The following is a 21,054-nucleotide window of genomic DNA, read 5'->3' on the forward strand; positions in this document are numbered from 1 at the left end:
CCGCCTGTGGCAGAGGGGCCATGGATGGGAAAACCAGAGCGGTGACGGACCCCCAGCACAGCGTCACACGCCAACACACATTGGAGGAACCGGGGCACGTGCAACTGACCCCAAAACTGCTGGGGAGAGAGCAAGAAGGGGACAAAAGGGACAGCGGGGAGAGCCACGAGCTCTGCAGGAACCATAGGCAGGAAAAAAGCAGGAGAAAAAGAGAAGTGCGAGCTGAAGGGGATGGAGGGGGAAGGGAGGGGGACAGGGGGACAGAGGGACGGGGGGACAGACAAGGTGGGGGCCATCTGGGGAGACCTCATGGTTCCAGGTGCCCCACACCGACGGTACTGCCCAGCACTGCGCCTGCTACCCCACCGGCTCTGTCACTGGTCTGGTTTTCCCACCCATGGCCCTCTGCCGCAGGCGGGAGCCGGGAAAATGGACCAAGGGCCACCCAGCAGCCACTTGGGTGGCAGGATGGTGACGGCCAAGCTCTCAAGGGTCACTGTGCACGCTCCTCGTGACGTGGGACCCCATGTGTCCCTGTGCCTGTGGGCTGAGGCCCCAGTGCCCCACAAGTCCCTATACCCCAGACCCAGTGCCCAGCGCCCCACATCTCCCTGTGCCCCAGAACCAGTGCCCCAGCAACTCATGTGTCACCATGTCCCGGGGCCAGTGCCCTGTGTATCCCCACGAAGCAGGACTGGGCGCCAGCCCTCCCGGTGTCCCCATGTCCCAGCACTCTCCGTGTCCCCATGTCCCCCTACCCAGAGCATGGGCCCCAGTGCTCCCCACATCCCCATCTCCCCCTGTCCCCTTGTCCCCATGTCCTCGTCTCCCCCTGTCCCCACGTCCCCACCTCCCACTGTCCCCGTGTCCCCGGTTCCTCATGTCCCTATCTCCCTGTGTCCCTCTCCTGCTGTCTCCCCGTGTCCCAGTCTCCCTGTGTCCCACTCTCCCTGTTTCCCTGTGTCCCCATCTCACCATGTCCCCAGGTCCCCAGGTCCCCATCTCCCCATGTTCCCATGTCTCCATGTCCCCATCTCCTATCCTGCTCCCCCTCTTTCTCCATGTCCCAGTCTTCCCGTTTGCCCATGTCCCCATCTCCCCGTGTCTCCATGTCCCCAGGTCCCCACCTCCCCGTATCCCCATGTCCCCAGCTCCCCGTGTCCCTCTCCCCATGTCCCTGTGTCGCCATGTCCCCATCTCCCTGGGTACCTCTCCTCATGTCCCAGTCTCCCTGTTTCCCCGTGTCCCAGTCTCCCTGTTTCCCCGTGTCCCCATCTCCCCATGTCCCCATCTCCCCGTGCCCGTGTCCCAGCGCTTTGGCGGAACTTCCACTACCGACCACTAGGCGGGGCGGGGGGGGGGGGGGGGGGTGTCACCGAAGGGGGCGTGGCTTGCCTGGCGCGCTGGGCGGGGATTGCGGAGGGAAGGGGGCGGGGTTTACCGGTAGGCAGTGCTTTCCCAGTGGGCGGGGCTTATCGGGGCGGGACGCCCATGCGTGGGCGTGGCCTCGCGGAGGGCGGGGCGGGGCCGGTCCCGGCAGTTCCGGGCCGCGCACACGCGGGGCGGTGGCGGGGGCCGGGGGACGCGGACCGGTGCCAGCGGGGAGCGCAGCGATGCAGCCGCCGCCGCGCAAGGTGAGCACGGGGCCGAGAGGGCAGCGGGGCGCGTTCCGGTGCCGGGATGAGCCATCGGCACCGGGGAAGCGGCAGCTGCTCCTCCGCCGGGGCCGGGTCCCGCAGCGGGCATCGGGGGTCGCTCCCGGGGCTGGCCGGTGGCCGGTAACACCCGCGGTGGCACCCGGGGAGAGGAGGGTCCGGCAGCGGGACTGGCGGGAGCCGCGCCCCCCGCGCCCCCGCGCCTCCCCCCGGCGCTGAGCGGTGCCGTCCCGCAGGTGAAGCTCACCCAGGAGGTGCGGGTCCACCTCCTCGAGCAGCTCTCGGGCCTGCAGGGCAAGCAGCAGCGGGACACCGAGCTGCTGGAAGACATCAGGTAGGGTCCCCACGCGTGCATGTGTGGGTCACCGTTCCTCCTCCTTCCACGAGCTGAGACCGGCCAGCTCATCTCACATGTGGGGCCGGAGCCAGCCTGCCAGGCACGACTCACCTTGAGCCTGCCGCCTCGAGGTCGTGGGCTCCATCCCCCGCCAGGGCGGCCAACGGGGACATCCCGGTGCGGGGTGATGGCAGGGGTGGCTTGTGCCTGCCCCCCTGCGTGGGTCCTCACCTGCCCCTCTCCCCACAGGTCCTACAGCAAGCAGAGGGCCGCCATTGACAGGGAGTATGGGCAGGTAAGGAGGTGCCACCGTTTTTGGGACCGCTGGCCCGTAGGGGAAAATCTTGCGGTGGGAAGCAACCGCCGGCCCTGCTGTCTGCTGGGTCATCGCGGGGCTCTGCTCTGAAACGGCAGAGCCGGGTTCTGCTCCGTGAGATGTCCTCACAGCATCCTCTGGGGACACTCCGCAGCAGAGATGCTGCCACTGTGGGCTGTGTGTCCCCTCCCTGCTCTGGGGCACCCGTGAGGTGGACAGCCAGAGTGAGGGAGCCCAGTTCCAGCCCCAAACTGGGACAGCGGGGTGCGGTCAGGTGCCAGGCAGGGTTGGGAAGTGGCCGTGACGGTCGCTCTGTCCGCAGGCGCTGCAGAGGCTGGCGAGCCAGTTCGTGAAGAGGGACTGGCAGCGGGGCCGCAGCGAGGCCGGCGACTCAAGGTGGGCTGGGGACAGGGATGGGGATGAGGGGCTGCGCCCGTCCCTGGCCCTCCCAGCTGGCCTAATGCCAGCCGGGATGTGGGCATCCTGGGGATGCAGCCCTGGGTGGGACGTCCCCAGGGATGTGGAACCCAACTCAGAGGGGACCGCAGGCGCTGGGGTTGCTGGGTGTCCTGCTGGGCATCCCCGAAAGCTGGCAGGGAGGCAGAAGAGTACCTTGCCCTGTTTTAACCCCCGCACCCACAGGAGCGCGGTCGCTGTCTGGAAGAGCGTCATCGAGGGGACCGTGCACGCTGGGCAGGTCCGTGTCACCGCCTCAGAGAGCTACCGCGCCCTCGCCGCGGACGCCGCCCGAACCGCCCGCCTCTCCAAGGAGCGGATGCTCAAGAAGGTACCGGGGCGAGGCCGTGTCCCCTGTGCCTGGGCAGTGGGAACCGCTGTTCCCCCTCGTGGCTGACGCTCCCTTGCAGGGCATCGAGCGGCTGCAGAAGGCGCAGGCAGAGCTGCTGGAGACAGTGAAGGAGCTGGACAAGGCCAAGAAGCAGTTCACCCACCTGCAGCGGAGCAGCGAGGTGGCCAAGGACAAGGCGGCCGACGTGGAGGCTCGGTGAGCGGAGGGGACCACGGTGGGGGGCTGCCACACCTGCCCCGGTGGTGTCATATCACCCCCAACCTCTCCCAGGCTCCGGAAGAGCGACCGAAGGATATTTCACACCAAGGCCAGCCTGCAAAAACTCAGCGCCAAGGTCAGCAGCGCCGGGGGCCAGTGGGGTCCCTAAGCGCAGGGACGCAGGGTGACACAGGTTGGTGGCCCCCAGGCCATCACCAAGCCCCGCTCTCGCCGTCCCCGCAGTTCTCGGCGCGGCTGGCCGAGCACTCGAGGCAGCTCGCCGGGGTGCAGAACGAGTACGGCTTCGCCCTGGCGTCTGCCGCCGCCCACCTGGAGCATTACCGACGGGTGGAGCTGCCCGCCGCCATGCAGGTAGGACCCCCCCGGACCCCCTGCCACGTCCCCTCCCCACGAGAAGCATCAACCTGGTGCAGCGGGGAGGGCTCCGCCGGTGTGGGGACAGGGCTGGCTGCCCCGGGGGGGTCGGGGATGTCCCCCAGGGGATGTGGGCAGTGCCACGGGTGGGTTTCCCACTGGCCGTCCCCCAGGCGCTGGACGGTGACCTGTACAAGCGCCTGCGGGAGCACTTGTTGGTGGCCAGCCGGACGGAGGTGGAGACCTGCCAGGCCACGCAGGACTGGTTCCAGGGCGTCACGGAGGCATCCGCGCGGGTAACGGCACCCCGTCCCAGGAGCGGGGTGAGGAGGGGACGGATGAGCGCTCCCACCCCACGCCGCTCCCCTGCCGCAGGTGTGCCGGGAGCAGGACCTCCTCCTCTTCCTGCAGGACCACCCCGCCTTCGCCCTGGCCCCCGAGCAGCGCTTCCAGCTCGCCGGGTCGGACGAGGTAGGTGATGGGGTGGGGGGGACATCACAGCGGGGGTGGGTCTGCACAGCCAGCCCCTTCTCAGCCACCGCGGCCTCGCCCAGGTGTGCCTGCTGCCGCCGGGGGACGACGGGGCCAGCCTGGAAAAGGAGGCACGGCGCTGGGCCACGCGGGTGGCCCGGGACCACAAAAACAAGGCGCACAGCGAGGAGGTGGGTGCTGTCCTTCACCACAGAGCACGGGAAAGCTCAAGGAGGGGGCTTCCCCTGCCCTTCCATCTCCCAGCGCCCCGCTGACCTGTGGGTGCCCACCCAGGTGCTGCAGCGGCTGGAGGCCAGGCGGCAGCAGGTCCCGGAGGCGGAGGCTGCCGCCGTGGAGCGACGGATGGAAGAAGCCAGCGAAAACATCCGGAAGGCGGAGGTGGGTCCCCCAGGCAGGATGCTCGGAGCCATCTCAAGGTCTGTCACCTCCGGGGTGGGGGATGCAGAGAGGGCACGATGTGGTGGCAGGGGATGCTGCACTGGGGATGCTCTGCTGCCATGACCACCATGCTGGGGACCAGGAGCGACAGGGCTTGCTGGGCTGTCCCCCACCCCATAGGTGTCCCGTTAAGCCTTGACGATGTCCCCGCCGACGGCTCCCCCAGGTCAGCCGGGTGAAGGCAGAGGCGCGGCTGGCGCTGCTGCGGGCAGCGGGGCTGGACGTGGACTCTTGGCTAGCGGGGGCCATGGTGGGGGCGGGCGAGGAGGTGCCCACAGGGCTGGATCCAGCCGAGTTCGACGACTACGAGGACAGCGACGAGCTGGGTGAGGACGATGAGCCCAGCCCCCCTGCCCGCACCTACCCCTACACCTGCCGGGTGATCTTCGGGTACCAGGTACGGCCACGCTGCCCGCCCCTCGCCCTGCCTGCGGGGACCGGTACCCTTAGCCTCCCTGCCACTTTGTCCCCTGTCCCCTGCAGGGCTGCCAGGCGGACGAGCTGTCCATCACCCAGGGCGAGGAGCTGGAGATCATCGAGGACGGGGACGCAGAGGAGTGGGTGAAGGTGGGAGCGGGCTAAGCCCCCTTCTGCGGTGGTGGGACACGTTTCGGAGGTCCCCAGGGCTGTCCTCGCCCCAGGGGCTGGGACGGTGATGTGGTTGCTGTCCCCTCAGGCTCGAAACAAGGCAGGCCAGGTGGGCTACGTCCCCGAAAAGTACCTGCTGTCCCTGGGCGGCGAGCCAGGGGCTGGGGTCGGCCTCCCGGGACCCTCGGCATTGCACCGCCAGCTCTCCAGCATCATGGCCGCAGAGCTGGTGCTGGAGCCCGGAGGTGGGTGCTGGAGTATCCCCCCTGCCCTGGGGAGGGGGCGAGGACCCCAGAGGGTGCTGAGTCCCCGCCTCGTCCTCCCTGCAGCCTGGCTGGTGCGAGCCCTGTACGACTACGAGGGGCAGAGCCCCGAGGAGTTGAGCTTCCCCGAGGGGGCCATCATCCGGGTGCTGCCCCGCGCGCCCGGCGAGGTGGACGACGGCTTCTGGACGGGCGACTTTGATGGCCGCGTCGGTGTCTTCCCCTCCTTGGTGGTGGAGGAGCTCACCGGGGGCCGGGGGGCGGCCGGGCAGGTTGGTGGCAGGAGGGTCCTTGTGTCCCCTCGGCGTGGGGCAGCCCCCCATCTTGTGCTGGGGGGGATGACCCCCTTCCTGCCGTTCCCATCCCTCTTGTGTCTTCCCAGGAGCTGCCGTCGCCATCCCCACCGCCCTTCTCCCCTCCTGGCCTTGCGCCCGAGGCCAGCCTGGTCCCCAGCCCATCTCCTGAAATCATACTGGGAGGTGAGTGCCTGGGGGGGCCGGGGGGAGCATGCGGAGAGCTGGGCTGAGCTGGGGGGCCCTTCCAGGTTGCAGGCAGGATGGCACGGGCAGCGGGCAGAGCTCTCCAGACCTGGCAGCCACCCGCCTCCGGCCGGTAAGCCCCACCACAGTGATGCTGTGCCCCCCCACCCCAAAACCTGCTCCCAGTGCTCCCATAACAGGGGACGCTGCTGCCCGCATGCGTTGAGGGGGTCTGGAGGAGGGCGAGCGGCCTCGGTGTGTTGGCACCGCTTCTCCTTTCCTCTCTCCGCAGCTCCGTGCACCCCCGCCACCGCCCGGCCGAGCCCCTGAGCCCGACCCCGAGCTGCACTTTAGCTGACCCTGCGGGTGCCCCCAGCCCTCCCTGCTCCCCAAAACCTTTGCCCCAGCAAACCGCTGTACCCCTGTGGGCTGCCGTCCCGGCGGCAGGGGCTGGCGCTCCCCCGGCACCCTGAGCTGGTCTCTCTGGGGGGCTGCATCCTGCCCCCGCGCCGCTTCGGTCCCTATAGAGCACAAGGCGCCCTGGCAGCAGCTTTTTTCGGGGCGCTCAGTGCCGTGGCTGTGCCCCATCTCACCCAGCCTGCTACCTGGCATCGCCCGTGCACCCGTGCTGCAGCTCTGGTTCCTTGGGGCGGGTGGCTCAGCCCATCACCCCAGCATCTCCCGCCGGGCAGGAGCAGACAGGTGGGGACTGCACCCCAATAAAACCAGTTGACTCTTCCGAGGGGTTCAGCAGCTTTAATGGTTTTAGCTCGTCTATGTACAGTGCGGTTAGACACCAAAGCTCGCCGCCAAAGCTCGCCGTGGGCACCAGGGCTGCCCGCTGGCCTGGCCAGGGTGTCATCCTGCCCCCCAAAGCCGGGTTCCGGCCCCTCCTGGGCCAGGATGGGGCTGGAAGCTCCTCTGTCCTCCAGCATCTCCCAGGGACTTGCGGGGTCCCTCACCGGTGCCGGATTTGTGCCTGTGACCGCTCTGCGTGGTGGGGGTGCCCAGGGGGGCTGTGCTCTGCGGTGAACATGCCAGGTGGGGGGGGGGGTGCTGCCCCGCACCCCATGGGGGGCTGTAGCCACTGCCTTCATCCCTGCCCCTTGCCGCAGCCCCCTCTGATGCATCCGTCCCCCAGCGCTGCAGGTGGGCAGCGGGGACTGGGTGCCGTCCTACCCCTGCCAGGCCTGAGGGACCCCTGGGGGGGGTCGCTGGCGGGGGGGTGTGGTGGGTGGGAGTTGGGTACCTATTGCCAATGGGATGAGGTCTGGCGCCAAGGGCGGTTGTCTGTAAGGTTGGCGCGTCGCTCCGGCCATGCCAAGCGCGTAGCTGCTTGCCCAGGGCCGCCTGCCCCGCAGTCCCCCCACGGCAGAGCCCCCAGCCCGGCGTGGGGGCCGGGGGGGCCGCGTGCCTCCTGTCCGTGCTCCAGCCGGGAGCAGAGAGGAGCTGCGGGGAGAGGGGCAGGATGAGGCTCGTCTCCGCAGCCATGGCATCTCCCACCTGGTTGTCCTGGCCCCGTGTCCGCCCGGAGCTGGCATGGTTGCCCGCTGGCATCGTGGGTGGGCACGCGGGCAAGAGGACCTGCCTGTGCAGGACGCAGTGCATTGGGAACTGACCCCCCTCTCCATCACCAGGCTGTGACCCACCAGAACAGGGACACCGCCGGTGCCTTCCCCTCCCACCCCGGCCATCGCCCTGGGAGCTGGGACAGGCACTCACGTCACACGGTTGCTCCTCGGTCATGCACCGCAGCGCTGGGTTCCTGTGGGATGGAGGAGGGATGTGGATGTCGGCGCTCCCGCGGGACCTGGGGCCAGGTCTCTGTTGGCCACAGCAGCAACGCGTGGGCCAGCGAGCAGAACCTGACAGCTGACTGCGGCCCAGGAGCCATCTCTCTGCCCTTCCCCACAGGACATGTTGAGCTAACACCCCTCGTGGTGGCTCCTCCTGGGACCGAAGGGGTGGGGGAGTGTCTGAGTGGTGCCAGGACTTGGTGACAAACTTCCCAGTGAGCTCCCATCACCGTTCTCCTGGGACCTGGTGTCCTGGAGTACACCAAAGCAACATCCCAAAGCCTGGTACCACGGAGGGGACAGACAAACAGGAGGAAAATCGCCATTTCCCTGGGCTTGCCCTGCACAGAACTGCTTCCCCTCTGACCAGAGGGACCACAGACATAGTGGGCTGTGGGAGGAAGGAGGACTGTCACCACATCTCCAGGTCTCTGTAGAAGGGCTACAGCCCATCATCTCTGTCCTGGGTGGCTATCCTTCTCAAAATGGCTCAAACCTTCCTACGTGGCCACCAGAAACCAAAGAGGGAAACACTAGCGGGTTCCTGCTTTTTCCTTAGGCGGGCTCTCCCACGCTGACCCAGTTGCATCCCATCCCACCTCCCTGCCAAGGGCTGTTGGCGTGTGCCGTGCCTGGCCTGCGGAGCTCCAGCAGACCCAGCCCCAGGGAGCATCCCTGGCTTTGAAGCACACTGGGATTTTGACCCAGATGATTTGCTTCCTTTTTCTTCCAAAGGCTTTGCTCTGCATGCCCAGGGGCTGGTTTTGTGCAGTGAGTGGAGGCCAGGTCTTGGGGCTGCTCAATGCAGGCAGCCCCGGTGGGGTGACATCAGCCCAGCTGACTTCCATGAAAATCATCTTTCCCCAACTGCAGAGTGAGTGAACGTGTTGGGTTGTGTGCTACCACCGCCGACAGCCTCATTTGGTCAGTGGTGACAGCCCGAAGGCAGTGGCTGGGAGCAAATCCCCCAAATCGCGGACCATGGATGGTCAAGCAAACGGTGTTCTCACCAGTGCTGCACTGGGACTCTCTAGCACTTCCAGCAAAGTGGTCAGGTGGGAAGATTGGGAGATACCAGGGTTCTGGGAGCTCCAGCCAGGGTGGGCTGTCCTCCTCTCTGAGCACATCCAGCCCTCTGAGGCAGGGCAGAACAACCAAGAAATGACCAATTGGCTTCACCATATCCTAGACTTCAAGGCAAGAAAACCTCCTGGAGACATCTGTCCCCACCTGTACGTTGCTGGTCCTGTTGAGCCCCAGCACTGCAGTGAGGTCACAGATTTGGAGAGACAGGCTACGTGCAGCGGCAGAGCTCCCCCAGGTCAAGAGAAAGCAACCCGAATGGATGCCCCTAAAGAGCCCAACCACGAAGGAAAACGCATCCCTTGCCCAAGGGGCAGCTGGCAGCAGGTCTGCAGCATCTCCCATACAAGTCAACCAGTGACCTGCCTTTTTCCCCACAGTGGAGGGTGGGAGCTGCCACGGTGGCTCTGCATGCCCCAGATGTTAGGAAACGGATGGGAAAATGCAGTCAAAAAAAGGTAAGCAGAAACAGGGTGGGCAGGACAGGGCAGGTCCCACACCGCAGTCAGCCCAGCGCAAGCCTCGGCTCGCCTGTCCCTGCCACACAGCTCACACCACCACGCTTGGGCTGGTCGATGTTATCGGCCGCGGGACTTGGGCTGCTGTGCCACAACCCTTCAAACCCTCCAGCCCAGGGGACCACACGGGGTCAAGGAAGAGGAGGAACCTACCTGCCTCCCCATGTCCTCTGCTCCAGGCTGTTTTCTGCTGCTGTCGTATCTTCCCAACTCATCAGCCGGTTCGTGCAGACTCAAGCTCCCGTGAATATCCGACACTTCATCTGCTGACCCCAGTCCAGTCTCCTCCAAGTAGATGCTGGCTCCTTCCTGCACCAGCTCTCCCGGGATGCTGGGACTCGACCCTCCCAGCAATCGATGGCTCAGGAGTTTCCGCTGGCGGCTCACGCTCCCGGGAGCAGTGCCAGCATCCTGCAGCGAGCCCGCCGTGCCGGAACCCTTGCCCGCCCGTCGGCCGTCGCGAGCGCTGGAGCTGGCTGGTGTGTTGGTGGCTGGGGTGGTGGAGCGGCTCTGCTCCCCGCCTTTGCTGCTCTGGGTGCCCTTCTGAACGGCTCCGTTCTGCAGGCCGCCCGTAGGGACAGTCCCGTTCCGAGCCCGCTCCCGCTGGAGCCGGTCGCTGCTGTGCTCCAGCTCCTCCGTGCTCGGCTCCTGGCTGCCATCGGGCAGGGGACCGTCCTGCTGCTCGTGGAAAGTGGGTTTCTTCCCGATGTGTGTGACACGAAACCTGGAATGGGGGCAGGATGGATCAAAATCCCATCCTTCCTCTCTCCTGGCTGTATTTCCAGCTCGTCCGCACCTTCATCCTGGTGCAGATCTCCAGCCTTTCAGACCCATTCAGCACCACTGGCCCCCACTCTAGCCATGCCCCTCGCTGACTTGATCCTGTTTTTCCCTTCATTTTTGGCAAAGCAAACGGAAAGAGAGGGAAGAAGGTCAATCCAGATATTGGCCGATGCAGAACCTGCCAGCCTGTTGTCCTGCAGCAGGATGGGTTGCAGCTCTTGGAGATACTCTGAGGTGCAACCTGGATGAGCTCGTACAGAAGCTCAGGTGTCAATCCGGGCAGGAGAAATGCAAACTGGCTGAGCCCAATGATGAAGGGACGGCCATGCAGAGTGGCATGGATCTTGCACCCAGTGATCATCACGGGAACAAGAGCCAGAGTTTTCGGAAGGCGATACACCCTGGGTGAAGGCAGGACCAGGGTTTCAGCAGGGCAAGCTGTATTTGAGTAGAGGGATCAAAACCTAGGAGTAGTTTGGCTAAAATCTGCCAGAGCACGTTGTGCGCCATTGTTCTGGTTTTTTTAGTGAGGGGGCGCCTAAGGTGGCAGCTTCTGTAGGAAACTGCTAGAAGTCGCTCCCCTTTGTTCAGGGGACTTGGCCGGGCCTAGAGCGGACCTGCTGCTGGCCAAGGCCGAGCCGATTGGTAGCAGAATGTCCCGTGATAACGCCTCTGCGATAACGTATTTAAGAAGGGGAAAAGAAGGGGGAAAAAAAGGAGAAGAGGTGAAGCAGCTGAGCAGGGACAGAGAGGGGGAGGTGTGAGCCTTGTGGGCCTTGCATCCCTCACCCTCTGGCCTCCCACCGGGCGGTGACTGGGCCCAACTGGGCCCTGCCCGGCTGAGAGAAGCGGAGAGGAGATGAGAAGTGAATGAGATCTGAAAAGATCCCGAGAGGCGTCTGCCAGCCTGTTGTTAAGAACTTTTCTTGTGAAAGGAATGGCTGCAGACACTAAGGTCAGTGAAGAAGGAGGGGGAGGAGTAATGCGGCTCCTGGCCAGAATTCCCCTGCAGCGTGTGGTGAGGACCATGGTGGAGCAGGTTGTCCCCCTGCAGCCCATGGAGGTCCACGGAGGAGCAGCGATCCCCCTGCAGCCCGGGGAGGACCCCACGCCGGAGCAGGCGGGTGTCTGAAGGAGGCTGTGGCCCGTGGAGGCCCCGCTGGGGCAGCTGTTCTGGAGGGGCTGCACCCCTGGAAGAGATGACCCACGCCGGAGCAGTTTCACGAAGGACTGTGGCCCGTGGGAGGGACCCCACACTGGAGCAGTGGAGGAATGTAAGGAGTTCTTCCCCTGACGACGAAGTAGCGGCGTAAAACAACACGTAATGAACTGACTGCAACCCCCATTCCCTCTTCCCGCCCTGTGCCGCTCGGAGGGGCAAGGTGGTAGAGATAATGTTAAGCCCGGGAAGAGGGAGGGTGGGGGGAGGTTATCTTGTTCCCTGTCTCATTCTCCTGCTAGTTTTAGAAATAAATGAATAGTTTTCCCCAAGTCAAGTCTGTTTTGCCCATAACGGTAACTTTAAGGGTTTCTCCCCGTCCTTATCTCAAACCTTGAGCCGTTTTTCTTATATCATCTCCCCCTGTTCTCTCGGAGGTTGGGGGGAGTGAGAGAGACACTGTGTAGTCTGGTCCCGATCAGGGCTGAACTACAACAGCCATCCCCTGAGGTTCCACCTCAGATAACAGCTCAGAGCTCCAGGGCAGGCAGAGGAACAGCTTCAGAAGCTGGTCTGACGCCCACAAAGGGTGCGTTTATAATCAAAGGTGATGCAATAGTGCAGCCTGGGAGACAACAGAAGTTAGGGATCTACCATAACTTTGAGATTTGTGAGTGGTAACGCGTAGGCAAACCCTAAAAGTCTGAACTGCAAGTGAGCTGGTTGTGACTAACGCTGTGACTTCTCTCCGTAAGCAATGCAAGCCAGTGCTGGACCAGCAGACAGGAAATCTCTTCCACAGTGTGCTGGCGTCCACCAGGCAAAGAATGCTGATCCCACCATAGAGACGTCATGCAGCCCATGACTCACCCATCAACCACTCTCCTTTGCTTGTGTCACACACAAAGCTGCAGATGGCCCTGCTGAGGCTCAGCGTCGTGGCAAAATACAATTTCGGCAACACAGCTCAAGCACTGCTGGGGTTGAAAGAAGAACAAGACCCGAAGGTCAAGCCAATGGCCAGTCCTGAATGACTGAAGGAAGAAGCTGAAGAAGGAAGATCCTGAAGGAAGAAGCTGAGAAGAAAGGTCTGAGAGATAAGAACAGACACCAGATGCGATGGCAGAGATGAAGGAGACTGCTGCCAGACCGAGAACTGGCCTACAGCCTGTGGACAGTACAGACATCGCAGTTGGAAGTGCTGCTCATGACTGGAAGGGTCAAGAAGAGAAGTGCTGCAGCTCTGGATGAGGTATCCATAGAACTGCTCGGGTCAGGCTGAGCAGCAGCAGATGTGACCTTTCAGGTCTACCCAGATATTCGGAGATGTGGCACCAGCACTGCAATTCGGGAAGACCAGAGAACATTCCAGTCCCGAAGAGGGACAGAGAGGAGGCATGAGTGGCAGGATCATTTCCTGGGGATGCCATTGAGCAATATCAGCCTGGAAGAACCAGGAACGGATTCAGAGGAGCAGGTCGGGTTCAGAATGGAGGGGGCACAAGAGGTAACGTAACCAACCTGTGGATGGTGAAGGGGAAGGCGTGGGCTGTGTGCCTAGTCAGCATCACTAAGGCGTTTGATTCAGTAGGATGTGACACGCTGTGGCTGGTGGGGCTAAGGATGGCGGGTCAGACACAGATGTCTTGGTGGATGAATTCTGCCACTGGTAGCAACTGGTTTAGGGAAAGCCCTAAGACAAATGGTAAATTGTTCAATAATATAAGAGTATAGATATATAAACCTGACTAGCTCAGAAGTACAGAATAATTTAGGTGGAAGAGCCCTCAGGAGGTCTCCAGTCCAACCCACTCAAAACTGGGTCAACTTCCACCCTCAATCAGGTTGTGCAGGGCCCTGTCCAGTCAGATTTTGGAACTCTCCAAGGATGGGGATCCTTCCACTCCTCTGGGCACTGTCCCAGGGTGAAATAATTTTTCCTTACATCTTTTCTGGATTTCTCTTGTGGCAACTGGCAGCCGTTACCTCTTGCCTTCCCCATGCATCTCTGGGAAAAGTACAGCTCCATCTTAATTCCTCCTCCCACCCATTTGAACAGTTTTAAAGAGCAATTAGGTCCCCCTCTTTGACTTCTCCAGGCTAAACAAGCCCTTTTCCCTCAGCATCTCCTCATGCCACGTGCTCCAGCCCCTGATGATCTTGGTGGACCTCCACTAAACTCATTCCTTTCCACTCCTTCAGCTACAAGCCAGCGCCTACCAGATAGGGACCAGACTCGGTCAATGAGCTGTAGGTGATAGGAAAGGGGGCTGGACTCAACCACTGTGTCCAAGATAAAAGCAATAGCAAAAAAAAAAAAAAAGAGAGGAACAAGATCTGAGGATTGCAACTGAAGAGGTGGGTCAGTCATTAATCAAGGTACTTTGTGCAATCAGGGTACTCGTGGTAAATAAGACAGCAAGGGCAGGCCCAGAAAAGTCACCCAGGATCTGAAAGAGCAAAGGGGCCAGCTTGGAAACGAGAACCAGAATTTGGAGGTAGTTTTGTACCTCTTGGGCACATAGGCCATTAGCAGTTGGACTTCATACCAAGGAGATTCAGGAAGTGGAAGCTTTTAAAATATAACCTTGGAGAGATGTGATGACTGCCCCATGGAGAAGGCTGATGTGACACGAGATACTAACTATAACGAGAGGAAACCGAGATTTGAGGGAAGATGCCTTTAGGAAAGAAAACCACCTTCTCCAGCACTCAGAGGTGAGTGAGAGGAGACCAAGAAGAGCACAGACAAAGGACACAGAGGAGCGTATGGAGCTGGGCACTGGCCAAGGAATGAGATTAGCCATGAGTATGCAGTTGCGCAGAGATCTGGCTTACCAAACACCACCCTGTAGACCAAGGGCAGCTGACAGCAACAAGCAAAGAGAAAGCCAGAGGCTGTTGGTCTCCAGAAGGTGGGATCTCAGCTGGAGTTCAGCATGAGGAAGCCCAGCATGTCTTTCCCCTTTACCAGCTCCCCATAAAGCCCCCAATTCACCTGCCTGCTGAGACTCGTAGCTGCAACAGTAGAAAAACCCACACCCCCCGATGCCCGCTCTGGCTCAGCATCACCATGAAAGGACCATCCCTCTGGACCACAACATGGAGCTTCATCAAGGCTTAGGGCTTCATCAAGACTGCAGGTTGTACTAAAGGTTACTGACTCCACAGACCACAGGCAGCTCGGGAAGTCACTTGAGGTGAGACCAGGTGAGAACTTGAAGAGTACTTGTGGGAAGTACTGGGTACACTCGCCTCTGCTTGTATTTCTACCGTGGTATCTAATTACAGATATCATTGGAGGCAACGACCTGGGGGAGCATAGCCACCCCTTCATTCTGACCGTGGTGCGTGGTAACTTGCACTCGGGACCTGCTGTCACCTCCTCGCCTTCCTAATGAGATCCCTAAAACTGGGGTCACTGCCCCCAGCAGCGCAGCAAGAGCCCTGCTCACGCGTAGCAGGGACAGCAGGCTTTGAAGGGACATGGGTTTGAGGCTGTGCCCAGCGCTGAGTCAGCAGGACAACCCAGGCTTGAGTCACCTTCCCAGAGAAGGAGGAGGGAAGGCAGCGGTGTGTCATGGCCTGCCACATACCACAGGCATTTCCAGGTGCAGGAGGCACCTCCTTCCTCAGGACTCCAAACTGCAGAGCTTCTACTGGGGCATGTAGATGGGGAAGAGCCTGGCGTGGGGCGAGTGGAAGGGGAAAGGAAGAGGAGAACTGAGAAGACTCTCCACAATGGTTGCTCCATCAGAGCAGGTGGACCCTATCTGGCAAAGCTCATTTAAGTACCTGCCCACTGAGAAGACGGTGGTCTCTCCAGGATGCATCCTGCCCTTTCCATCCTTGGACCGTCCTTGCCGATGCAGTGGGTGCCTCTTCCTCTTGCTGCAGTGGATGCAGGGGGCCTGCGTGGAGCCCAGATGCACCGTGTGGTGATGTGGTGGGCCCCCATCCTGGCTGTTACGGTGGGGACAAAGGCTGCAATAGAAGGACATGACAGGTCATGTTATCTGGAGGAGACTTCCCAACCTTGGTGCAGCCTCACTGCAGCAGTCCCTGAGAAGCAGCAGCTCTGGAGGTGACCTCCTGTGAGAACAGGAATGAGGAGGGGCTATTCCACTTGACAGTGGGGTGAAGCACTCATCGCAACCCTTGGGGGAGCAGGACTTCTTGTTGGGAAGATGGTTCACAACAAGCTGGAAAGGGGCCGGCCAGACAAGGTGATACCCAAACGCTGCTTCTCCCTTACTCTGCAAAAGCCAGAAGCTGGTACAGGCGTCCCTCACCTGGGCACTGGCACTGGAATGTCCCCTTCATTGTCCCCCAGCATCTCCTTGAGAGCCTCTGCATTTGCTGAGGAGAGAGGAAAAAGGGAATGTGTCAGCCAAAGGGGTCAGCACATCTCCAGGCCAGCGCTAGGAAATGCTCACCTTCGTTTTGGATGATGCATCTCACAATCTTCTCCACGGTGTCCTCATTCAGCTCCTCCTCTTCATCTGAAAGGAGAAACCGTGGCATTCAGGACTGGGATCCAGAGACTCAGCTCTCCAGTCCCTCTCCAGGAGCAGCCACATTGACAGAGAGGTTGGAGAAGCCTTGTGTCCCCCATCACATCAGGAAGCCCACGGGGAACACCAGATCGCCCTGGAAAATAAATGATTAAAACAGCAACCACGTGTGCAGGGAGAGGGGGCTTGCTCCTTCAGAACTGGGGAGCATCATGTGAAACCAGTGGGAAGCAGGTTCGTGGGAAGCGGGTTCGTGGGAAGCGGGTTCCTGGGAAGCAGGTCCGTGGGAAGAAGGTTCTGAACAAGTTGAAATAGAAGGCTCCTCCTCGTGGGGACAGTCCAGCCCTGGAGCCCCTGGGTGCAGGATGCTGTGGGTGCTAAAAGTCTCCCAGGGTAAACAGGACAAGTGCACAGAAAAGAAATTCACTGAGGCCTGTTAAATATGGAGAAACCATCTCTGATGGAGAAAGCCCCAGAGCTACACACTGTTAGAAGAGTAGAAGAGTACGCTGAGGAATTTTTGCTCGGTGTCTGCTCCATTGTGGTATTCATCCCCATCGCAACCTGCTTCTGGCCGCTGTTGGAGGCGGGAGGCTGGGCTGGCTGAACCTGCAGCCCAGTCTGCAGTGTTCCTGTGAGCAGGTCGGAGTCATGGTCTGGTAGGTAGCTGCCTCAAAGAGCATGGTCAGCAGCTGCCACTGTGCTCCTGGAAGCCCGCAGAGATGTTTCCCTGGGCTGTGGCAACTCCAGTGGGCAAAGCCAATCCTGGAAGGTTCAGGCACTGTCTCCACATCATGTGCAGCCAAGTCATGGAAGGCAGAGGAGCATATCCAAGGATGCTGGAAGCTCCCACTGCATCTGTGGGCAAGCTGAGGGAGCCACCTTTCCCTCCCGTGCACAAGAAGTGGCAGCGGGACCTGCTGACCCTCCTGAGCGCTGACGGTGGCACCTTTGGCTGTTTTCAGGCAAGGAAGCAGCCGGAGGAACATATCTTCTCCATTTCAGCCGAGACTCATGAAAACACTAAATGCCAGAGCTTGCTTGGACTGAGCTTTGGCTTGCACCCACTCTCGATGCTGCAGTGACTTCCGAATCCTACTACCCCAGAGCTGCTTCTGATGGCCTAAAGCGATGGAAAAATCCCTAAAGGTCTCCTTCCAGTGTGGGGCAGAGATCCCAAGGAGACATCGCTATTCCTCTGGCCTCTATGAGCACAACGGGGACCAGAAGAGGACATGACCTTTAGCAAACACCATGGTGGCCCCATCCTAGACCTCCTAATGCCAAAGGGACAGGGGGACAGCTCTTGCCCCAGCTTGGGGATGCTTTCCTTGTAGGAGACATGGGCCATAATTCAGGTGCCGGGGATTCAGCAGGTCCTGGCTGTTTATCAGAATTATCTTTTGGTGATAACGCTGTTTTGGGAAGGTCCCAACCCTGGTTCCCACCTCCCTGGCACCACCAGCCTTCACCAGCTGATCAGAGGGCTCTGAAGGCCACACACTCCTGATCCCTGAGGAATACCGTGCTACTCTCACCGCCCCAACCCAGCAGCATGTGATGGGTGACCCTCCCACCCCCGGCCCACACCCCAGAACCGTGTTTAAGGAGCTCAGCAGTGCCCGAGCCCCCATTGCCCCAGCACTCACTGGCCTGGAGCTCCGCCAGCACGTCTTTGTTATCTGGGTCAAGCTCGTCCCGGAAAGTTCGGCACCGGTAACCCTTCTTCTTCAGGACATGGCAGATCAGGAAACCCACCAACCCCATGATGAAGAAGACAAGGACGAGAAGGAAGACCATAGACAGGCTGTGCTGGGGGTCTGACTCCCCATCGTCGGTGCTGTTCTGGTCTGACATGCGGATCTAGGAGAAGGGGGAAGGCAGATCAGAGACCCTGGTGCTCACCCCTTGCCAGGCTCCCCGTGCCCATCCTCCTCCTCCTCCTCTTCCTCCCATCTGCCTCGGGCTAGAGCCAGGTCCCAGCTCGGGGTGGGCTGCCAAGGACTCATCTCTCGCACTGCAAGGTCTGGCACGGTGGGGGGTCCCGCAGAGGAGAGGGCAGGCTGGAGGTGGTTCAGCGCGGTCTCCCAAGGACACCGCTGCCCCGCTCGCACCCGGCAAGGGGCATCCCAAGGGCAGCGAGGGCGGCAGCAGCACCCCCGCAGGCCTGCCCAGCCCCGGGCTGCAGCGTTCCCCTGTCCCTTGCAGGCGGCTTCCCAAGGGCACTGGTCCCCCAGCCTTCCCCGGACTCTGCGGCAGGCGGCATCATCCCGCTCGCCCTTGCGAGAGGATGAGCATCCTCGCTGCACCGACCCGCATCCCTCGCTACTCACGGCCGAGGGCCTCCACCGGGAAAAGGCAAAGGCAGGCAGCGGCAGCAGCCGGGCTGACGGAGGGCCGAGCCGGCTGCCAGCTCCCGCATCCTCCGTTCGCAGAACCGAGCTCGCTCCCTCTGCCCTGGCTCCCCTGGGCTTTCCCGTTTCCCTTCCCAGGCTCGGCCGCCCGTTGGCCAGGCTCTGCTTCCCGGCGTAGGCAGGGTGTCCCCCAGCCACCCCCTGTCCCCGCTGCGGCGGTGGTACCTGGGCCTGCGGTCCTCCGCAGCGCTCTCCTCTTCACCTTCACCTGCCTCCTAGCAACCCCGCATCCCTGCGGCTGGGGACGGCGGCGAGCATCCTCCAGCCCCCCGGCTGCCTGCCTTCCTCGGGAAGGAACCGAGCCGCTTCTGGCTGCCTTGGCAGCCTGCTGCGCGCTGCCAGCGAGAGCACTCGCCTGCCTCGAGCTCGGGAAAAAAAAAAAAAATTCTTTCCGAAGCGGTTTCGGCGGATGAAGGTGCAGGGAGAAGCTCAGGGGAACGCCGGCAGCTGCAGCGGGGAGCAAACAGGAATGCCGCTCAGGGAAGCGGGAGCTGGCAAGCTGCTGGCCCCCCCCCGGGGCAAATAACCTCACCCGCATGCAAGCCAGCCCCCCGATTGCCCCGGCATCCTCCTTTCTGAAGCTCTCGGCGGTTTTTGGAGGGATGAGCTGGGGTGACAGGAGGGCAGAGGGGTGGAAGTCGGGGTCAGCGAGACCAGGACTGGACCCACACTGGCATGTGCGGGGGGAGAGGGGTGCAGACACCCACGCTGTGACCACAGCACCGGTGGAAAAGGATCCCTGAGAGACCCCGCAGCCCAGCACCCTGTCCCAGGACAACTGTCTCTCCCTCCTTCTTAAAAAAGGGACGGCTGAGCGGTTTGAAATCTCCGGCCGTGGTGGTCCCCTGACCTCCTCATCTCCGCCACATTATCCTCACTTTGGGAGGCTTCACCAAAATCTCCTTTGCTACCCCAAATTAGACTTGCTCCTCGCAGTCACCTGCCAGCTCTCCACCCAGACCCTGAAAAGCACGGGCGACCCTTAAAATCCCTCCCACCCCACCTCTACTGAACTAAGCGTCTGTCTATATAAATATTAATTTGTGGGAATTATCCCACCGCACTTCCTGTTGCTGTGAGGCAACCTGCGTCTCCAGGCTTTCAGCTGTGTGAGGGTGAGGGCTGCTGCCCCTCTCCGCAACCAGCCGAGAGCCAGCTCCTGGGAGCCCAGGAGCTTCCTCCATCACTGCGACTTCAGGAGGTGGCCACATCCCAGGTGCCACCCGTCTGCCCGTCCTGGCAGGGAGGCTGGCCCTGAGGTGGACCAGCTACGGCAAGAAAAGACCTCGGGGAGCAAGGCTTGCTGCTCCTGCATTGCTGATGCTGCAGGAGATCAGAAATCTTCTGATGCTGGACCATCGTGTGAGTCCTGCTGAAGAAGACCTTAAAGGCTGTTTGGTCCTTGCCCTTATTTCTTTGAAGCAGGGAACTTCAGAGGTCTGTGTGGCCCCGAGGTGATGCACTCATGGTGAGCCTATTCCCGTTTCCTGGTGCCCACGCACGCTGTCCTGCACAATAAATCGCTCTTTCTCTTCCTGGGCGTTCCCACCTGCCCAACGCATGGCTGCATCGCTTCCAGCCTTCAGCCGTGCTGGGTGAAACAAGCCTGCATTGCGCAGGCCTCGCCGCTTCGAGAGAAGATTCCCATTTTCCCACGGCCTCTGGTGTCGAAGCATTTCCACAGCCCAGGGGGCAGAGGGAGGACGGCGCGGCAGCCCGCCTGGCGACAAATCCTGTCCCTGCATGGGGTGAACCAGGATGAGGAGGGGGCTCCACTGCCATCAAGCTGCTCCCGGGGGTGGGAACACAGCCATGGGCATTTCCAGAGGCTGGGCTCCGCATCCTCTGTCCTCGCTCCGTCCTTCTGTCCCCAGCCCGGCTCCTGTCCCCATCCCGTGCGACTCCAGCAGCCAAGGCAATGCAAGTGGAGACACCATGGCAATTTGGCTGGAGCTCAGCCTGCCCACTGCGTTCACCACCGCTGTCTCCCTGCGTCTCCTCCCCGGGTCTCCCATGTGGGGCTTCCCAGTGGGTGCGGGCGTGAATCCTGGGTGTCCTTGGAGGTTCCAATCCCTCTCATGACGTTGCCTGGAAGCCCTTAAATTTTAAGCCACTGGGTCTGAGGTGGCCAGGGAGGGAGGGGACAGAGGAACGAAGGAGAAGGTGGAGGGACAGCACCATCCCGCACTGCCCCATCCCGCAGCCGGCTCCGATCCCAGCACACTGCCACGTTACCTCTCGTCCGCTCTCTTCCCGCGCCTCCTCCGCAGCCATTACGACAGACGTCACCCCGCGAACACTGTGAACGCGCCCGCTCGGGGGGGGGATCATCCGCCCTGGCCCCGCTGGTTGTCCACGTGGCAGCTAAACCGGCCAGATCGCCCGACTCTGGCAATCCCGTAGGCAGGCTCCTGCTGGGGTCTCCGCTACGATGCTTGGCCCCAAAATTGCCATAATCTCTGCGAAAACGCTGCATCCCATGGTGTCAAACCTCTCCCTCAACCTTCAGCCCTTATTCAAGTTTTTCAAACATCCCCAGCAAGCTGATGGCCTTTAAACCACAGCATGTTTTTGCTCTCTGATCACAAAAGGCATCTAAAAATATCCCTCTCCTACTCTTTCTTCTTTTGCCAAGCCGCTCGGGCGGCTCGGTGGCCCCGGCCGGATGCTCCCTGGCAGCGGCACCTCGCGGAGCGGCAATGGGGCGATCGCCACGCCGTCGCTCGCCGAGAGAGCAGCGCGTTTGCTGCTACACCCTCCTTGCTCAGCGCATTAAAAGCCTGTTTATTTACGACGGCTGCTGGGCTCAGCGTGCGCAGAGCCAGGGATGGCAGCTCT

The 21,054-nt window shown here is 61.7% G+C and overlaps 2 protein-coding genes across 5 annotated transcripts; one reads left to right on the top strand and one right to left on the bottom strand.

The window, feature by feature from the left end:
- The first annotated feature begins 1,554 nt into the window (after nt 1–1,554).
- Nucleotides 1,555–6,686, top strand: FCHSD1 (FCH and double SH3 domains 1). Of its 2 annotated transcripts, none has more exons than XM_086759089.1 (19): nt 1,555–1,634; nt 1,892–1,989; nt 2,242–2,287; nt 2,631–2,704; nt 2,951–3,095; nt 3,175–3,311; nt 3,387–3,450; nt 3,558–3,686; nt 3,863–3,985; nt 4,065–4,160; nt 4,244–4,351; nt 4,455–4,559; nt 4,786–5,016; nt 5,103–5,186; nt 5,296–5,452; nt 5,537–5,742; nt 5,853–5,949; nt 6,015–6,082; nt 6,242–6,686. In XM_086759089.1, the coding sequence occupies exons 1-19, from the start codon at nt 1,614–1,616 to the stop codon at nt 6,305–6,307; spliced, it is 2,055 nt and encodes a 684-aa protein (XP_086615215.1). In that variant the 5' UTR covers nt 1,555–1,613; the 3' UTR covers nt 6,308–6,686. The 2 variants fall into 2 exon arrangements, with proteins under 2 accessions (XP_086615215.1, XP_086615216.1); XM_086759090.1 differs by having other exon boundaries at nt 4,101–4,160.
- Nucleotides 6,687–6,690: 4 nt separating this feature from the next.
- RELL2 (RELT like 2) lies at nt 6,691–18,697 on the bottom strand. Of its 3 annotated transcripts, none has more exons than XM_086759093.1 (8): nt 18,382–18,697; nt 17,452–17,665; nt 15,725–15,790; nt 15,581–15,647; nt 15,084–15,272; nt 9,500–10,070; nt 7,672–7,714; nt 6,691–7,537 (listed from the first exon to the last, which is right to left on the bottom strand). In XM_086759093.1, exons 2-7 carry the CDS (start codon nt 17,657–17,659, stop codon nt 7,673–7,675), a joined length of 1,143 nt encoding a protein of 380 aa, XP_086615219.1. In that variant the 5' UTR covers nt 17,660–17,665; nt 18,382–18,697; the 3' UTR covers nt 6,691–7,537; nt 7,672. The 3 variants fall into 3 exon arrangements, with proteins under 3 accessions (XP_086615219.1, XP_086615217.1, XP_086615218.1); XM_086759091.1 differs by having other exon boundaries at nt 6,691–7,398; nt 18,382–18,696; XM_086759092.1 differs by lacking the exon at nt 18,382–18,697 and adding an exon at nt 17,917–17,962 and having other exon boundaries at nt 6,691–7,398.
- Between the last annotated feature and the right edge of the window lie 2,357 nt (nt 18,698–21,054).

The sequence above is a fragment of the Chlamydotis macqueenii genome, chromosome 14 (assembly GCF_036417535.1).
Source record: "Chlamydotis macqueenii isolate bChlMac1 chromosome 14, bChlMac1.mat, whole genome shotgun sequence".
Classification (NCBI taxonomy): domain Eukaryota; kingdom Metazoa; phylum Chordata; class Aves; order Otidiformes; family Otididae; genus Chlamydotis; species Chlamydotis macqueenii.